This window comes from Ochotona princeps, chromosome 18 (assembly GCF_030435755.1).
Source record: "Ochotona princeps isolate mOchPri1 chromosome 18, mOchPri1.hap1, whole genome shotgun sequence".
In the NCBI taxonomy this organism is placed as follows: domain Eukaryota; kingdom Metazoa; phylum Chordata; class Mammalia; order Lagomorpha; family Ochotonidae; genus Ochotona; species Ochotona princeps.
In genome coordinates this window covers 10,654,790-10,674,229 of record NC_080849.1, presented here as the reverse complement: position 1 = coordinate 10,674,229, position 19,440 = coordinate 10,654,790, and the positions used below count along the sequence as shown (strand labels likewise).

Below are 19,440 nucleotides of genomic sequence, written 5' to 3'. Positions count from 1 at the left end.
TAGTCAGTTATGTCTTAGAACTAAGAAATATATAAACTATTTTCCCTTAGCTCTATAAATATAACTTCCTCATATTAATATTCTTCATCTTTCTCATGGATTATTTTGTTTCATCTTTATCATCTGTGAGTGCAGTGGAATTATTCCCTTTAGCAGATGCAGAATTAAGAGCTAATCAGAGGGGCCCAGCATGGTAACCTAGTAGCTAAAATCCTCGCTTTGCAAGTGCTGGGATCCCATATGGGCTCCAGTTCATGTCCCAGCAGCCCCGCTTCTCATCCAGCTCCTGCTTGTGTCCTGGGAAGGCAGTCGAGGACGGCCCAAATCCTTGGGACCCTGCACCCATGTAGGAGACCCGGAAGAAGCTCCTAGCTTCAGATCAGCTTGGCTCCAGCCGTTGCAACCACTTGTGGAGTGAATCAGCAGACAGAAGGTCTTCCTCTCTGTCTCTCCTCCTCTCTGTATATCTGAATTTCCAATAAAAATAAATAAGTTTTTAAAAATCAATAAATGAATAAAATCTTTTAAAAAGGAGCTAATCAGAAGCAGGTTTTTTTTTCAGAAGCAGATTTTATAAAGCCATTTTAAAGCTTCATTGTTGAGTTTGCAAAGCTACTCTTTTAGGTGTATGAAGCATCAATTGAGTACTGTACAGAAAAGATTTATCACTTGTTAATCATTCACTAGAAGTAAGGTACACCCTTAAATCTCTAAACCCATCATTTGTTTTTTGTGTTAGTTTTCAAAAGTACAAGTTGTTCACTGGTAATTTCTTTCTTTCTACAGTGAAATGGACTTCCTCAAGAACGAACAATTCGCCACCCCAGCAGTTTGTGAACGTGTTCAACTCTTTGCAGATCCCTCTCCCCGCAAAGACTCTGATGAAAGTGGACAGAGTCCAGTTGTGCATAGCTCAGACAAGGGGAAAAACAAAGATGCCCGTCTTTCAATATCAGATGAAGTTGATTCCAGTATTCCCAAAGAGAATTCCCCACATTCTGTCCCTAGTAGAGAAAAAGAAGGAGCGCCATCTTCCTCTTCATCAAGTAAAAACACAGTTCATTTTGACAAGCCCAATAGGTTTGTATTCATCCTGTGTCTTGAAATGCACCTTTCACCTGGTTTTATGCATTGACCTTCTGTGTTTAGACTGTTCCTGCAGATCAGGTGTAGGAGGTTTTGCGTTTGCCAAAATATAACTTGTAGCAAATTACATGTAAAAACATGTCATGTAATATACTAAAGTAAATTATGTCAAAGAAGAAACACAAAAGACTTAAAGTCATAATGTGTACAAGGGTACCTCGGAAAGTTCTTTGTACAAATCTTACTAAATGCTTCTTAGTTCCCCCAAATCCTGTGTTCTCTTTGTACATGCTGTTCGGCCTTAATGGAGTCTGCTCCTCTATGCCTTCCAGTCTTCCTACATTGGAGTTCAAATGTCAGAAAAGATGACTGGTTTTCCAATACACCTTTGCTTCTTGAGTGATTAGGTTAGATGCCTTCATTGCGTGTTCCCAAAGTAGAACTTGTACTGCTACTTTTGATACTTTAGTGCAACTGCTTGATTGTTTCATGCTATGAAGTCTGTGACTGTTTTTTCCTATTATAATCCTTGTAACATTGTTAGGCAGATAAAATAGCTTAACAAAAATCCATTGGAAAAATTGAAGTCATCTCAACAATGGTGGCTTAGGAATAAGCACTCCTAAACACTACAGTTCCTGTGCCCATATTTTATCCATATTAGAATGAATATACTTCAAGAGGTACAGCATATCTATTTTAATTCTTTAACCTCCATCATACGTAGGAGAAAAAAATACATCTAATACACAAAAAATTGGAATGTATTTGTGTGAAAATGTTTTCTTTTTTAAATGTTTATTTTTTTATTTAAAAGGCAGAATTACATATAAAGAGACAAGGAGAGATATTTAATTTTGTTTTTAATATAGTTTGCATAGTTGAGAAGGATACAGTCCCATGTGGGTCTCCAGTTTGGGCAGAGAGGATTGAGGCATGGAAAAAGGTGGGAAGGACAAATGTTGCAAGCTTCCCTTTTTCCTGTGTCTATACTGTCCTGCTGTCAAACTACATCAACACCCAGGGATGGGGGCAGCCATTTGATGATGCCTTAGAGACTCACAGACGTAGGGAAGAGTGTTCCAAGGTATTACTTGAGTGGTTTGATAGTTCTGAGATATTGTCAGCTTTGTTACAACCGGGTTGAGAACATCTCTCCAAGGTCTGTTGGCTGAGCCAAGTCCATCTTAGTACATCCGTAAGACCCAGACACTAACTGTAAAGCTTACCTAAGAGAGTGGTCCAACCTGTTCTGCTTTCCATCCTAAGAAAAGGAACTCGAAGTCCCCTGCTGCCATAGATGAGCTGGCTATCATGTCCCCCTTGTGCATCTGGGCATTTTGTGACAGGAGAGTTCTTCGTCTGCTGGTTCATTTCTCAAATGGCCCTCAATGGCTGGAGCTGAGGTGACCTGAAGCCAAGAGCCAGGAGCTTCTTCCCACGTGGGTGCAGAGAGGAGCTCAAGCACTGGAGCCAACCTCCACAGCTTTCCTAGGCCATAACCAGAGAGATGGAGCAGCCAGGACAGGAACCCATGCTCCAGTGAGATGCTGATGCTACAGGCAGAGGCTTCATCCTGCTCAGCCACCACCTCAGCCCCATTTTTTTTTTTCATTTTAGTTTAGTATTCTCAATAATTTGGGGTGCTTACATTCTAAAGCAAAGTATTCATGTTTTTCTATGGTATTCTAATACTGGGTAGCATGTTACTGTATTTAATTGAAGGAGTGGCGGAATGATCTGGAAGCTAACAATGAACCGTAAGATATTTATGTTGGTTAAATGAGTTCAGATACACAAGTCATTGAGAACTGTGCCTGACATATAAAAAGAATTCAGATACTCAGTTCTTAAAAGTACTCTTCTAAGTTATAATCAAAGTTTCAAAAACTTTGTCTCCTCCTCTGAAAGAGTTGGTCATGAAGTTTCAGAACTATGCTTTTCTGACCTCGGAGTTTAGCCACTGCCAATCAGTCAAACTTCAATAATTAAGAGACTACTAATATTGACAGAATATCAGCTGTGGAGCTATGGAAGCAGACACGGGAAAAGGGCTAGAAGCACAAAGCATTCCCTTCTGTTTCAGAGGTAACGCTGCGGCTCCCAAACCTTCCAAGTCTCATAGTGACTGGAGAACATTAGAGAGGGAAAAAGTATTGGGTGGATAATGTTCATTATCCATCATAGCATATGAAGGCACTTCAAAACATTCATGAAAAAGATGTGCATTATGAAAAAATACATAGGTATCAAAAGTTTTGGCACTAAAGTCAAGGTATCGTTTAATTCATTTTCTGATTAGGCCCATTTTATTTTGGAGGATTCACAATGGAATTGGAATACATTTGGAAGATAATTAGAAGCTATGTAAAAGTGCATTGTAAAAAAAGATAACTAGAAGCTAAAAGATTTACTGGATGGAGGGTAAAAAGGGAAGCATTAAGACTGATTTGATATTGCTGAATTGAGGAAATCGATAGATTATGGCTCCTTGCAGGTTGAATACATGAAGTACAATACATTGTCATAATTTTGTGAATGCATATAAGGACCTGTATTGTTTTAGAAATATAAACATTTTGACCTCCTTTAGTAATATAGTTAGATTAATATTTTGATGACTTTAAAAAAAAAAAAAAGGGCCCCTCTGTAGTAGCCTAGTGGCTAAAGTCCTCGCCATGCATGTGTTGGGATCCCATGTGGGCACTGGTTCTAATCCTGGTGGCCCTGCTTTCCATCCAGCTCCCTGCTTGTGGGCTGGGGAAGCTGTCAAGGATGGCCCAAAGCCATGGGTCCCTGCACCCACATGGGAGGCCTGGAGGAGGCTCCATGATTCTGGCTCCTGGCTTTGGATCAACTCAACTTCAGCCATTGCAGCCACTTGGGAAGTGAATCAGTAAATGAAAGATGTTTCTCTCTATCTGTCCTCCTCTCTGTATATCTGATTTTCCAATAAAAATTAAAATCTTAGGAAGGAAGGAAGAGAAAAAACATTTCTTAAGCCACAGCCTGGCATGGCTACGCCCTGGCCATTGCAGCCATGTGAAGAACGAAGCAGTGAAAAAAAGATCTCTATGTCTTACCCTGACCTTCAAATAATCATTCAATCTTTAAGATATATCATAGTGGCAGGCATTGGGTAGAGCAGTCAAGTCGCTGACTGGGAAGCATGTTCCCATATCACAGTGCCAGTTTTCAGTCCCAGTTATCCAGCTACTCTGCTTCCAGTCCAGCTTCTTGTTAATGTGCATACTGGGAGGCAGCAGATTCAAGTGGTTGGGTCCACCACACCCATATTAGAAACCTAAATGGAGTTTTAGGCTCCTGGTCTTAGGCTATTCTGGCACCGGCTAAAAAAGCAATTGCAGAGTGGGGAGAAGGAGTGAACCCTCAGATGGATGATGTCTCTTTGACATTCAAATAAAAGTGAGAAATGAATTTTAAAATGTACCATGTATGTTGAATGAATCTGTTCATCATTAAGTTTTACTTCTTTTATATGTGTTTCTAACACTGAAGTTTATCATATGAATCCATATATCTACAAATTTTTATTTCCTCTAAGGAATGCAGTAAGTCAACCCCTGTGTCTCCGTTTATTTCCCTTTCTTGGACCAAGAGGAAATGCGGGCAGAGAAAATATTTGCTCTGAACTTTACCACATGGTCACGGATTGACTGCACTGTTTTAGGCTGGAGCTTTGGCATCGATACCTATCGGCTGTTTGTCTCCTGTGAAGTGCTCTTCAAGTCACCACTAACAGAAAGCTAGTTAATTGTTGTGGGATGAGATTGATACTCGAATGGGAATTTTAGTAGAAAATTTAGTTTATCCTTCATGTCAGTGGTCATTCTTCACTGTTGTCTCCTTTTCATTCAACGTTTTCTTCCAGGAAATTGTCCCCTGCCTTCCACCAAGCTCTTCTATCTTTTTGCCGAATGTCAGCGGATAGTCGTTTAGGATCAGAGGTAAATTATACTAGATATTTTCAACTTAATTAAAATATTCTGGTGTGTTTCCTAGTATCTTATGTAAGAACATCTGTAACAAGACTTTTTAAAAATCAAATCTGTTCCTTAAGGTAATGCTCTAAGAAATAGTTGCTGAAATGTTAATCTTTAAAAGGTTGTTACTTATTTCTACTCTTTGGATTTAAACCTGGATTATTCATCTTAAAGTGACCCTTTGTAATCTGTTTTGATATCCTATGTCTAATGATAGCCTATCTTAAGAATAATTCAAAAGCAAAGCAAGCATTGAGATTGCTCCAATTCTGTGAAGTCCCTAACACATTGCCACAACTGAAGCCTGTCAGGGATCGCACTGGGTTGTTCCCTGATATCTGAAGTCTCTGTCTGATGCTGATGCTCTGTCGTTAGACGTTCACAGCGCTGGAATGTGTGATCAGAGCATGGATGGTGATGGTGTGGCTTTGTACACGCCGTCGTACGCAGAAATTCTGCACTGCCATTGTTTGTTAATTCTTTGATTTTCTAGGTTTCTCGGATTGCAGACAGTGAAAAGAGTGTCATGCTGATGCTGGGTCGCTGCCTGCCACACATTGTTCCTAACGTGCTGCTGGCAAAGAGAGAGGTAAGGCCCGTACAAGCCTGTCATCCCCCTATTTCCATCATGTTGTCCATTTGTTTTGTCATTTTGAAGTTTAGTATTGTTTTTATTTTGTTAAAGTCTGTTACTTGCAATCATATTCTTACTTTTGTGCATGCATCTCTGCTCCTAGAGAATGGTTTTACACCTCTGTCAGGTGAGTTCAGTACAACTGCATGATATTCATGTTTTCTCGATTTTGCTTCAAGCATTATTAGCTTTGGCAGCATTAATTATTACTGTAGGTCCATTTTTGTGCCGTGAACACTGTCCGTCTTTTACAGTACCAGTTAACTGATTTATTTTTCTGTCTGTTCTTGGTATGCTATACTAGCTATATCTACAGAAAGGGGCTGTGTAAATGTTGAAAATTAATAAGAACTAATAATGTAACACTTTTCTCAATTTTATTTCTAGTTGCCTATTGTAAAATGTTTGTTATATTGCGTTTGGCAATAAATTGCACTTGTACTGATACGATAGTCATACTTACTACAGTAATTTTTTTCTAGTACCTTTTTTGCTTTTTTTAAAAATGACCCTTTGTTGGCAGATGCTTCAAATATCCAAAATATAGTAGCAAATGCATTTTAGTTTGTAGCCTATGCTATAATCCATAAACACTGTAAGAAATTATAGTTACATTTACAGATTATTAAATATAGTTCTATTTAGTTAATGGAAGATTTATGAAGAACTAGGATCTCACTTAAGTTATGATGTGTGATTTATTTGCAAATGAGATAAATACCTTTTTTTAAAAACGTTTTTTCTTAAAAAGAGGGCTAAGTGTAATTTGACAATGTATCGTAAAAATTTCTACTGATACCATAGTATTTATCACTGATTTTACTCATTTCATGGGACCTACAGTATGATAGGTACATAATGCATTTGCAAAACTCACTTAAAGCTTATCCTTTATTCCGTGTTTAGCACAAGAAATTTGTACTGATCCTCAAGAAACCAAGAGCTCCAAAAGTTTTATTCCTACAAGTATTGTTAATACAAAATTATTAAAAGACTATTTCCTATGTAGTGGTTTTGGTTTACCCTAATTGTTTGAAATCATCATAAGAATAATACATACAAATGTTTTCTGTCTTGAAGGATCAGTGTCCAATTTCAGACTGCTGTGCGGTCGTGCCTGGCAGGATGGCCTTGGAGCCTCTTTTCCGTTCTCAGCTTGTGCGCTCCATGTCCTGCATTCATGTCTGCATCCCAGTCACTATGCTATTGTAATTTGATCTTTAAAATGTCAGCCAAGCTTAAGTATGGTGAGATGCAGTTTCAACCTTTTTATTTTTCATATTATTAAATACTTTACTACTAAAATTTGTACTGCATGAACTATTTACAAATTTGCATTATCAATAATCAGATACATTCTATATATGATACTATATATACATGCACATATACATCTAATTTGCAATATGTTTGTTTTTTGAATGTGTCAAGGATCAATATGATTAACAATTCTTAATTTGTGCTTTATTCTATTTTATCAGAAACTTGACTATTTATATCTAAATTATGTTGGATTTCCTCAACATTAAATTGGTAAATAATGAAGTATATGTCAGTTTGGTTTAAAACCAATTCTGTGCATAAAATAACAAAGACTGTTTCATTGCATAGACTGGTATTGAAGTTCTTTTTGATATTTCATTTTAGTTCCATAAATATATACATTTCAGAAGCTCTTGTGACTCAAGGATTTATATTTTGGCTTTTAATTATTCCCAAATTTTATATAAATTCTGTCAGTTTATGTCTTTTTATTGGTATTTAACATATAGTTAAAATGTTTTTAACTGACCAGTGTAATATTCTAATTGGTTAAATAAAACATTAGAAGCAGAATTTTAGATTTTTATTAGGTAATTGGTTAAGTAATATTTTTGAAGTTTAGAAAACGAGCAATGCTAATTCTCATCCTTGAGCCACTTTCCCCCATGCCTCCAGCTTACTAGCTTTTATTTACTCTCTCCCTACAAGTCCTTTGACCAATTCTAAATTGAATCATTTGTCTTTATGTTTTTCAGTTATAATAATTCTTTTTTCTGGACTTAAAAACCTTATCATATTTGTCCCACATATTATTTTCTTCTGTAATTTGTATTTTTTACATTCTTGATAATATCCTTTGATAGGCCAAAACCTTCCAGTTTTAGAAAATCTGATTTATGTGTTTTCTTTTGTTGCTTCTGCCTTTGGTGTTAACTCTAAGAATCAATTTCCCCAAATCCAAGATTAAGAATGTGTACCATTATTTTTCCTTTTAGTAGGTAAATAGCTTTAGCTGTGTGTCAGATCATTGATCATATGTGTACTGAGAAAGTGTGCAACTTTATTTTCATATAGCTAGCCAATTGTACTGGCAATATTTATTCAAGAGAAAATTTTTCCTCGTTAATGGTAATGACCTTGCCATTTTTGTCAAAAATAAGTTCTCTATACATTTCTTGAACTTATTATCTGGTGTCTCCTTTTGTCCCAGGGGTCTATATGTATGTCTTTAGGCCTGTAACACGGTGTTTTAATTACCGCATTTTGTAATAAGGCTTGAAATTGGAAAGTCTTCTTGCTTCGGTTTTTCTTTTGCAATATTGTTTGGCTCTTCATGAACTCTTGCATTTCAATTGGAATTTTTGCTGAACTTTCCATTTCTGTAAAATAGATCACTGGAATTTTTATGTACATTACATTGAATCTACAGATCACATAAGTTTTTCTCTTCCACCTCCATGAAGTCTTGCACTTACTTCATGGACGTGTAATGTATTACAGTTTGTTTAGGTCTTTAGTTTCTCTCAAGCATGTTTTGTAGTTTTGAACATATAGTCATTCACTTCTTAATTTATTTCTGTATGTTTCATGTCTTAATTTCCTTTTCTGGTTATCTAATGCTGTTATGTAGAAACAGAATTTATATTTGTGTGTGGATCTTACACCTTACAACTTTGCTGAATTTATTAGCTCTACTAGTTTTTTCTTTCTGTAATAGAAAACTGAAACATTGAAGATGTGAGATAGCTTTATTTCTTTCCTTTCTGGATAGCTTAGTTGGCTTGGCATAGAACTATTCGTATGTTATTGAAGAGAAGTTTTGGTAAAGGAGGTATCCTTTTCTTGTTCTTGATCTTGGGGGATAACCCTCAGTCTTTTCAGGCGAGTGTGATGTTTATGAACTGTAGGACTTCTACAGGATTTGTACCTTTAGCATTTATATTTCATTGAGTGTTTTCAATCTTAAAAGGGCGTTGAATTTTCTCTTTGAATGATAGTGTACTTTTTTCTCTTCAGTCTATTTATATGATATCATATCATTAGCTTTATGTTGGAACGTTCTTGCATTGCTACAAGTCACAGTGTATAATCCTTTTTCAATACTTTTGAATGTGTTGTGTTTGTGGTTGAGCATTTCTATGTCTATATTCATCAGGGTTTTTAGCTCTATAGTAATGTTTCTGGTATCATGCTAAGACTGGCTTCACAGTTTTATGTTTCACTTCACCACATATTAGTAAATACTCTCCAGGTAACTAAAGTTTTAAAATACTTAAGATTCTTATTGCTTTGAAATAGACATGTGAGTTATATAGCAAAAATTTATGTTTTGGAACTACCATTCCTAAGGCATGAATTATTACATAAGACATTGAATTCTATATGCTAAAGATCTTTTTCCATGTGAAAAGTCTTTAAGCTTTTAGATACGGCTAACATTGCCCTGTGATTTACAATATGCTTCTTGGATATCTTTGTCAGACATTTTAAAAACATTATCACCTTATCTGCTGAAAGAAATGTATCCACTATTTTTTATATGTATTTGTTTGTTTGTTTGATTGTTTATGTTCGAAAGTCAAACTTAAAGAGAGAAGGAGAGACAGAGAGATCAGTCCACTGGTTCACTCCCCAGTGGAGCTGAGCCAATCCAAAGCCAGGAGCAGGAGCTTTTGCCAGGTCTCCCATGCAGGTGCAGGGTCCCAAGGCTTTGGACCGTCCTAGACTACTTTTCCAGGTCACAAGCAGGGGCTTGGGATTAGCAGGGAAGCAGGGAAACGGGCACTGGGATTAGAACCTGCACCCATATGGGATCCTGGCTCCTGTGAGGCAAGGTCTTTAGCCACTAGGCTACAGTGCAGGACACAGCCACTAATTTTTTTTAAGGATTTTTTTCTTTATCTGTTTGAAATGCAAAATGAAAGAAAAAGAGAGAAGTCTTCCATTTGTAGTCGAAGCAGGCGCAGTCACCACAGCTAAACCAGGCCAATGTAGGAGCCAGGTACTCCATCTGGGTCTGCTGATTGTTCAGTCATAATCTCCCTTTGTAGGCACATCAGCAGGGGTCTGGCCAGGGAGTCGAGCAGCTGAGAGCCCCAAGTGGTAACTAAGCTTGGGGTGGGTGGCATCACAAGCAGTGGCTTAACCTGTTGCCCCACAGTGCTGGCCCAGCCACCTCTGGTAAATGTCACCTTCAGAATTGCTGAGAATATTTTTAAAAGATTAGACTTCTTCCATTGGAGAGGTGAAACCAAAGGAAAAATACTGATTGATGGCTCTAAGTTTATGAATAAAAAGGACATGGTAGATGCCAGTTTGGTAATTTCAGGTATGGATAAAATAGTGCTTCAGAGACTTCAAAGAAATTAATTTAAATCCTTAAGTGTGCATACATAAAACTTATGCTTATCATAATTCATTTTTAAGAGTGGTACAAAAAGTTGTGGCTAAATAAGCTAATGGAGAAATAGGATACTCCAAACCAGTCCTAATTTAGCAATTAATAGTCTAATCGTGTTCTTCGCTGACTATCAGTTGACACTTTTTGTGACAAAAATTTGACTCTTTTTACATTACTTACTGCACTTGTTCTCAGCTCTATGTTAATGTAAGAACAAGGATATGTGTTACGTATTTTATTTACTCTGAGTTGAAACTTTATTAACTGTTGATGTACCAGGATCTTCTTAGCGTGGACTGTCAAGCAGAAGTCATTCACAGTGACTTCCATGTGTTGTTAGATTTTGCCAACAGGAAAGTAAAAGCAATTGGCAGCATAAATTATTACTATGACTTCAATATTTTTCTTCAAAGCCCTAAATTTACAATTTATGGCGTTCAATGTGAGATGCATATACAGTTGCTTTACCTGTTATGTTTCAATTTGGGTTCATTGGTGATCGGTGCTGTGGTAAGAGGTCCTTTGGTAAGTGCTGTGTTAAAAAGGCTTGCTGTCAGAAGGAAAAACTAACAGCAATAGATAAGGAAATTGTAGAATATATGTAAAAATTTCTCTATGCATGAATCTTAATTCCTATATGTTTCACTTAACACTACTAAGAGAGACGTATATTTTTTTTCCTTAGATTATTTAGTAGTACTAAGGAGGTAAGACAGGAATTATTCTAGCTCCCTGGCCACTTGCTAGCCATATTCCAATGAAAAGCTTCTCTATATGAGTGTGAAATGAACTTCGTCTTCAGTTAAGGATTTCTAAACCATAGGATTTTTTTAAAAGAAAGAAGAAAATTTGAGGCACAAGGAACCAATACCAACACAACTATTTTCCCATACTTGTTTTTGAGTGAAAAAAGGCAGAGTTAGATACATGTGTTTGTAGTTATGGTAAATATCTTCCCTTCGTATGATAACTGTATCTTTAAAGAATAATAAACCAGAAAGAAATTGGGAAAATTGGTGAAATACACACGAGGAGACAATAAGGAATCAGGAATGGGGGTTAGGAGGCCATAGAAAACCCTTAAGTTAGATGTCCCATGAGGAGAAGATAGAAGTGATATTTTAGGGCCTTTCTTCATTTTTCAGACATTGGAGTAGTTTCTCCTTTTCTTGGTGCTTCAAGAATAGCTGCTTTTCTCATTTGAAGCTGTATGAATCATGAGATACCCTGATAATGCAGTATCTGAGTCCTCTCATTTGCTCTCAGCAGCCAAGATGGAATCAACCAAGGATTAGAATAGTGCTTGGAGCTAATCCTCAGAAACCTTCAGAGACTTCCAGATGGAAAGATTATAAATGAAGAATAACTACTTTAATTTCTTTATATATACATATATATGAGATTTTTTTAAACTTCACATACTTACTCTTCTGTTATCTACATTTTTGCATTTTAAATGTTAAGATTTATAAGAACTGATTTAAAAAATAACTTATAGTGTATAAATAATAAAAAGAAATTTCTAGTCATATTTCTCTTTTTCTGTCTTTTTTTCCCTTAAGGTTTGTTGATTGGAAAGGCAGAGACACAGAGGGTTTGAGAGAGAAAAGGATCTTTTATCAGCTGATTCACTTCCCAAATGCTCAGAGCAGCCTAGACTTGGCCAGGCCTGGAATTCATCCCTGTGCCCAGGGAACCAGGACCCCAGTCAGCATTCTGATATGGGATGTTAGCACAGCAATCCACAGCTTAGCCTGCTGTGCCTGAATGCCACTATCCCCTTAGTCATGTCTTAAACTTCAGTCTCAACTTCTCTGAAGTTGTTGCCACCAGTTTCAGTGCAAATACCTTGAAAATGAGAGAACACTTCTGTGGCTGACGCTGCAGCATAACTAGTGAAGCCCCAACCTACAGCACCAGCGTCCCATATTGAGCTCCAGTTCAAATCCTGGCTATCCCATTTCCTCTCTAGCCGCTTGTTAGTACAGCTGGGAAGGCAACAGAAAGTGGCCCACATACTTAGGCCCCTGCACTCACATGGGAGACTCAAAGGAAGCTCCTGGCTTCAGACCAGCCCAGTTCTGGCCCTTGCCAGTTTGGGGATAGAATATCTCTGTATCTCTCTTTTTGTCTCTCCCTCTCTGTAACTGTGCCTTTCAAATAAATAAATTTTTTAAAAGTAAGCTAATTTCAATAAATAAATAACAAATAAATAAAATGGGAGAACATGTTGTCAACAGTATGAGTTTTTTATCATACTTTCTATTTTCATGAGATTATGAGAATATTAGTATAGAAATAATCATGTGTTGTTACTTGTATCAATTCCTGTTTTAGATAAGTTAGGACTTTTTGGTAAGTACCAATCTGAATACAAAAGAGAAATGGGGAAGTCAATCTTCACTTTTTAGTGCATCATAGTGATTTGTTTTAATCATCCACAAAATAGTGTTATTATAATATATAGAATTTAATTCAAAATATTTTGGGCCCGGCGAGGTGGCCTAGCAGCTAAAATCCTCGCCTAGAATGTGCCGGGATCCCATATGGGCACCGGTTCTAATCCCAGCAGCTCCACTTCCCATCCAGCTCCCTGCTTGTGGCCTGGGAAAGCAGTCGAGGACGGCCCAATGCATTGGGACCCTGCACCCGCGTGGGAGACCTGGAGGAGGAGGTTCCAGGCTCCTGGCTTTGGATCAGCACAACTTCTGGCCATGGCTGTCACTTGGGGAGTGAATCATTGGATGGAAGATCTTCCTCTCGGTCTCTCTTCCTCTCTGTAGATCTAACTTTGCAATAAAAATAAATAAATCTTGAAAAATATTTAATGCTTTTTGAAGTTTAGTTTTCACTGGATTAAAAATCTATTCCAAAGTGTAACACACTATATTTTGAATGTATTTAGTGCTGAGAATTTTATGTTAATTGAATTAAAATGTGAAACAGCCTTGATTTTAAATATTTCTTTTGAAGAAAAAAATAAGCTTGTGACTGTTATGTTCTAAAAAGTGTTCATTTTATCTCTGCATGTTGAATGTGCAACAAACAATATTAAAACTTCACGTCAAGTATTTCTACTGACGGTCTGCAGTAGTGCTGAGATTATTAAGCACCCAAGGAATAGTGGTAACAGTGAAAATGTATTAGATTATATCTAATCTTTTAAAACAAGAAGATGTATTTACTTTCATTGGAAAGTCAGATATACAGAGAGAAGGAAAGAGAGAGGAAGATATTCTTTTCAATGTTACCACTTTCCAAGTTACCACAATGGCCAGAGCTCAGCTGATCCGAAGCCAGGAGCCAGGAGCTTTTTCTGGGTCTCCTTCGCGGGTCTCCCACATGGATGCAGGGTCCCAAGGCTTTGGGCCATCCTCAACTGGTTTTCCAGGCCACAAGCAGGGAGCTGGATGGGAAGTGGAACTACCAGGATAAGAACCAGCACCCCTATGGGATGCTGGGGCATGCAAGGCGAGGAGTTTAGACACTAAGCTACTGCGCTGGACCCAATTATTTCTAATCTTAAGGAAGATGTTTGCCCTTGTAGAAGTAGAGAGAGTTGTCCTTATTTTGGGGGAAAGGAACAAGTTTGAGATAAACTGAACTGTAAATTTTGTTTAAGGACACTTAGGATTAGTATATTAGCTTCACAGATGATGGAAATTACTTCATATAAACACTAGTGGGCTCTTGGGAAGTGCTGCATTAAAAACCAAGGTTCATGGAGTCTTGAGTAACCTTTAACACTTGATTTGTATCTTCTGTGCAACCAACAAATATATTTTAATGTTTTCTTCCTGAATTATCAATCTTATGAGATTAAAATGTATTCATTTGTGTAAAGTTTAATTCTCTTAAAATGTCTATTTAAGAATATTCTGGGGAGGGAAATACTATTGTGCGATGTATTTTTATTTTGCATTTCCACTCTGTTTCTTCAGGAATTGATCCCACTCATATTGTGCACAGCATGCCTGCATCCTGAGCCTAAAGAGAGAGACCAACTTCTCCACATACTTTTCAATCTGATCAAGAGGCCGGATGATGAGCAAAGGTTGGTGCCGACCCTTTCTTGAGAACTAAATACAGGGTGTACCTGTTACATCCGCTATGTTGGCAACAAGATGAGCATCTTAGTCTAAATGCCTGCTTTGCCTCCCCATGTACCTGTGGTATTTCTAGCTTCCCACCGTCACAGTGTCCATCCTGATGCTTTCCAAACCTCGGAAATGCCTGCCAAACTGCACTTCTGTCATCAAGTTCTTTTTCTTCCTCGCCTTCTCTTGTTTTCACGCGATTTGAAATTTATTCCAATAAATGAACAGATTCCAGAAAATTTAGTCTCCTAAAGGATATTATCAAAATTATCATGTTTTGGGCCTGACATGATAGTCTAGTGGCTAAAGTTCTTGGCTTGCACATGCCAGCATCCCATATGGGCACCATGATCCCACATGGGCACTGGTTCATGTCCCAGTTGTTCAACTTCCCTTCCACCTCCTTGCCTGTGACCTGGGAAAACAGTACAGAATGATGTAAAGCCTTGGGATCCTGCACCTGCAGGGGAGACCAAGGAAAGGCTCCTGCCTCCTGGCTTCGGATTGGCTCAGCTCCAACTGTTGCAGTCACTTGGGGAGTAAACCAGCAATGGAAGATCTTTCTGTCTCTCCTTCTCTCTCTGTAAATCTGATTTTTCAAAAAAATAGATAAATCTTTAAGAAAAATAAATGATTAAAAATAAATAACTCACAATGCTTTTTTAAGTACTCTTTCACAATGAAGTAATACTAAATTTTAGTGAATTTATTTTAAGAATATTATTCTAGTCTGAGAATTACAGGATAGTCATTTTTAATTTTTCAAATTTGTTATTATTATTAATTTCCATGGTGCTGCTTTGTAAACATAAACATTCCTCCCTTCTGCTCCCCTTCCCTCCTCCTTGTTTAAGAATAGTCATTTTTAATCTGAAAGGTTTGTTTTCTGTTAATATTGGTATTTTTTATTAATAGGCTTGATTTCTAACAAGCAAGAGGCCTCTGACACTTAATGTAGATTATGTCTGAGCCCTCAGTGTCGGGGTGCAGGACAGTCATGCTTAATAGGGACCTCATGAGTATAACAGAGAAATTATGACTATAAAGCAGCTCTTTTGCTGGCCTGCAAATGCTACAAGCTCGAGCTGGGTGGCACAGCAGGAAACTGGCAGGCATGACACCTTCTGCTGTTGGATGGAAGTCTAACCTCTCAGGGAAAACATTTGTGTGGCTACATATGTTCACAGTGTTGTTAGATTGTAGTCTACTGAAAGCTTACCTTCTAATTGTGTTTCAATAGAGAACAAGTGTAATATTAATTTTTGTTTCATAAAATCTGTGAAGAGGTCACTTGTGCTTTATAGCAGTGATATCTCCTTCCCCGAGTGGAATCTTCAGTGACAATATAAAAAGCTATAAAAGGGCCCGGCACGGTGGCCTAGTGGCTGAAGTCCTTGCCTTAAACCTGCCAGGATCCCATATGGGCGCTGGTTCTAATCCCGGCGGCTCTGCTTCTCATCCAGCTCCCTGCTTGTGGCCTGGGAAAGCAGTCGAGGACGGCCCAGTGCCTTGGGACACTGCACCTGCATGGGAGACCTGGAGGAGGCTCCTGGCTTTGCATTGGTTCAGCTTTGGCTGTTGTGGCCACTTGGGGAGTGAATCATCTGATGAAAGATCTTACTCTGTGTCTCTCCTTGTAATAAAAAATAAACAAATTTTTACAAAAAGAAAAGATAAAAAATGAATATAGACACTAAACGCTTGTGAGATAGAAGGTTAATAACTAGTCATTTGGGGTGCTGGTACCGTGGCTAACTGGCTCTTTGTCCGTGTGTCATCCCCAGCATCCCATAAAGGCATCAGTTGGAATCCCAACTGCTTTACTTCCCATCTGGCTCCCTCAGTTAAACTGATACTGAATCAATTTTAATTGTATATATTAATAACAGAAAACAATATGAACCTAATAAAAATTCTACACAGTGAAAATTCTACACAGTGAAAGTAGAAATTATGCTAAAATTTAATAAAAGCATAGCTCATAAAATGATTTGAAAAGAAACATTGTTTGATATCCTAAAAAGGAGACAAGAATTCTTGGCTGTTATAAACAGGAATGGGAGCCAAAAAAATAAATAAATAATAATAATATATATACACACACACATACAAGTACATATATTGCTTAAAGGAAAATGATTATCAGAAATAAGAGAATATACTAAAAGGAGAAATAAAAGAGAAAGTATTTTCAACTTAATATTGATGACAAAGTAAAGAATAAGACTTCTGGAAAAATTAATGTATTTGTAAATGACAAATTTGAAGTGACATTAAATCACTGTATTCACTGATACCCATAAGATTGAAGAATTGTTTGCCCAAACTGCCATCATTTCAGTAATTTTCAGGAATATTTTTAATATATGATTATAAACAAAATGTGATTTACAGTATTTTGACTTTTCTGTAAATTGTTTTGCAAACCAGAGTACCTTTTCATGAGTTGTATGAGATCAACCAATGACAGCCTGGAAAGTCTATTGGTATTATACTGCTTCGCTGAATCCAGTACCACAAATTTGCACATTGAGGTTCTTAGTTTTTTCCCATAAATATCTTGCTACTACCCTTTTAAAACTTTGCTCATTAATATTTGATATTTTCATAAATTTGACCACACATAGAAGTCGTTTTGTATTTTAAATGAACAAGTTGGTTAATACTCCTGTTAAAATTGGATCCAGTCAAGTCTTCAACAGTTAAATCCCGGTTTCTTTTTAATTACAGAAATCTTCATGAAGTTATACATAGATGAACTATGGGAATGTTACCCAGATTTCCTTATAAACAAAAGAAGCATTGGCCTCATTTGTAACGTTCTCTGATACTTTCATTCTTTTTTTCCACCTGCATGTTGAACTTTCAGACTTCTGTATTAGTTACCTTTAATTTATTTTTCGTGTTTTATTTCTCCTACATATCCTCCTCTCTTCCCTATATTTGAACTAGATGCACCATGTCCTCTTAATTATTTAGTTTTAGAAGAAATAAAATAGGAGCTTTCTGCAGCACTGGATTATCTGTAGACCCACTGCTGTGTGGCTTGCACAAGCCAGAGTCCGGTGTCCACTCGGATGGGTCCAGGGGCCAGCACGGGGCATAACAGGCTGATCCTCCACCTGAAGCACAAGCATCCCATAGGAGTGCTTGTGTCCCTGCTGCTTCTCGTCCAGCTCCGTGCTGATGCCCTAGGAAAATAGCAGAGGGTGGCCTCAATCCATGGGTCACTGCACCCGCATGGGAGACACCCACAAAGAAGCTCCTGGATCAGCTCAGCTCTGACTTGGGAGTAAAACAGCACATAGAAGATTTTTCTGTCTTTCCTCCTTGCTCTGTGAAATCTCCATCAAATAAAAATAAAATGTTAAAGCCATGGATGTCTGATTAGAGAAAAAAGTTATTCCTAGGGCTGCCACAGAGCAGGGTGATTGTCAGAAGACAGGTGGGATGGGTTTTTGTCAGGCCCCATGGATAGTTGTCCACAACACAGCAAAACCTTTCAATAGTAGACATAGCTCTACAGCGGTACTTGCTGGATGGGTGAGTACATTAAACAGTCAGTGTATGTTTTTCTATATAATAATTTTTGTCTTAATAAAAAAAATGTTATGCATTGCAAAACTACACTTTGAAACTCTATACATAGATATCCTGTTCCCTTTCTTCCAAAATATACTCTGGTGGGAAAACATGACTTTGGAGGATCCAGCTAAGGTTAATATTCACTGGCATCCCATACTTCCTAGTCCAATAGGAGTTAGAACAATTAGACCACTATCTTAGTGCATTCTTTCCAAACTGAAAAATTCTCCAAGGACAATTTTTGGTGGTACTATATAGGAAAACTAGTATTTTATTTTCTTCTTAAAAATTGACCATTTCCTATTGTAGCAACTTAGTAAAAAAAAAAAAAAAAAAACTTTTTTTAAAGATTTATTTATTTTATTGGAAAAGCAGATGTACAGAGAGGAGGAGAGACAGAGAGGAAGATCTTCCGTCCTATGATTCACTCCCCAAGTGGCCATAGCTGCTGGAGCTGAGCCAATCCGAAGCCAGGAGCCAGGAACTTCCTCCAGGTTTCCCTTGTAGGTGCAGGGGCCCAATGCATTGGGCCGTCCTCAACTGCTTTCCCAAGCCACAGGCAGGGTGCTGGAGGGGAAGTGAAACTGCCGGGATTAGAACCGGCGCCCATATGGGATCCCAGCGCATTCAAGGCTAGGACCATAACCACTGTGCTATCTTGCCGAGCCCATAAAATAACTTTTATTATATTTTTGTTTTTAGATTTGCAAAGTAAGAAACTTCAAGTTTCAGGGTAGGCATTTGGCACAGGGGTTTGGCCAGCACTTAGAACTCCTGCAGTCCACATCAAATGCAGCTCTGTGTTGCACTCCAGCTCCCAGGCAGCCTCGGTGGCTCCAGCACCTGGGGCCCAACAACCCTCATTGGAGACTCTGAGAAACACCTCCTGACGTAAGACTAGCCCAGCTCTGGCTGTTGTGGGTGTTAGGGGGTGAGCTGGCAGATGGAGGAATCCCTGTCATTGTCTCCCTGTATATCGGATAAAATATGTGTATATTCACAACATATAATTTGACAAGAAACTTGCATCCAGAATATATTTTAAAGAAAAGAAAAATAGTCTTAGAGTCTGTTTGCATCTTTGCTGCATCTAGGGCTAATAGGTGCCACCTAGTGGCCAAAAATACCCACTCACCTTGACTTCATGGCAAGATCTATCAGAAAATAAACTTATGTACACATATAAATCTAATTGTTTTTAAGATTTTATTTTATTTTTGATAGAAATACACTTGTTTATAAAGTGAAATAATGCAGTAATTAATGATACCTAATATAGTTTAAAGAAGGAGCAAAACTAATTTTTAAGTTGGTATAAATTCAATAATCAGTTGTTATCTTTCTTTAATGAATCTCCAGGTTTGTTTGATA

The 19,440-nt window shown here is 37.7% G+C and overlaps 1 protein-coding gene across 6 annotated transcripts in view; it reads left to right on the top strand.

Annotated features, from left to right (window-relative positions):
• The window catches only part of RELCH (RAB11 binding and LisH domain, coiled-coil and HEAT repeat containing), a 106,218-nt gene that overhangs the window by 28,379 nt on the left and 58,399 nt on the right, over positions 1–19,440 (top strand). For all 6 annotated transcript variants that reach the window (XM_058677078.1, XM_058677077.1, XM_058677076.1 and 3 more), the window contains 4 exons: positions 787–1,080; positions 4,979–5,054; positions 5,584–5,679; positions 14,329–14,441. In XM_058677078.1, coding sequence (XP_058533061.1) covers positions 787–1,080; positions 4,979–5,054; positions 5,584–5,679; positions 14,329–14,441 — 579 coding nt within the window. The remainder of the gene's footprint in view (positions 1–786; positions 1,081–4,978; positions 5,055–5,583; positions 5,680–14,328; positions 14,442–19,440) is intronic.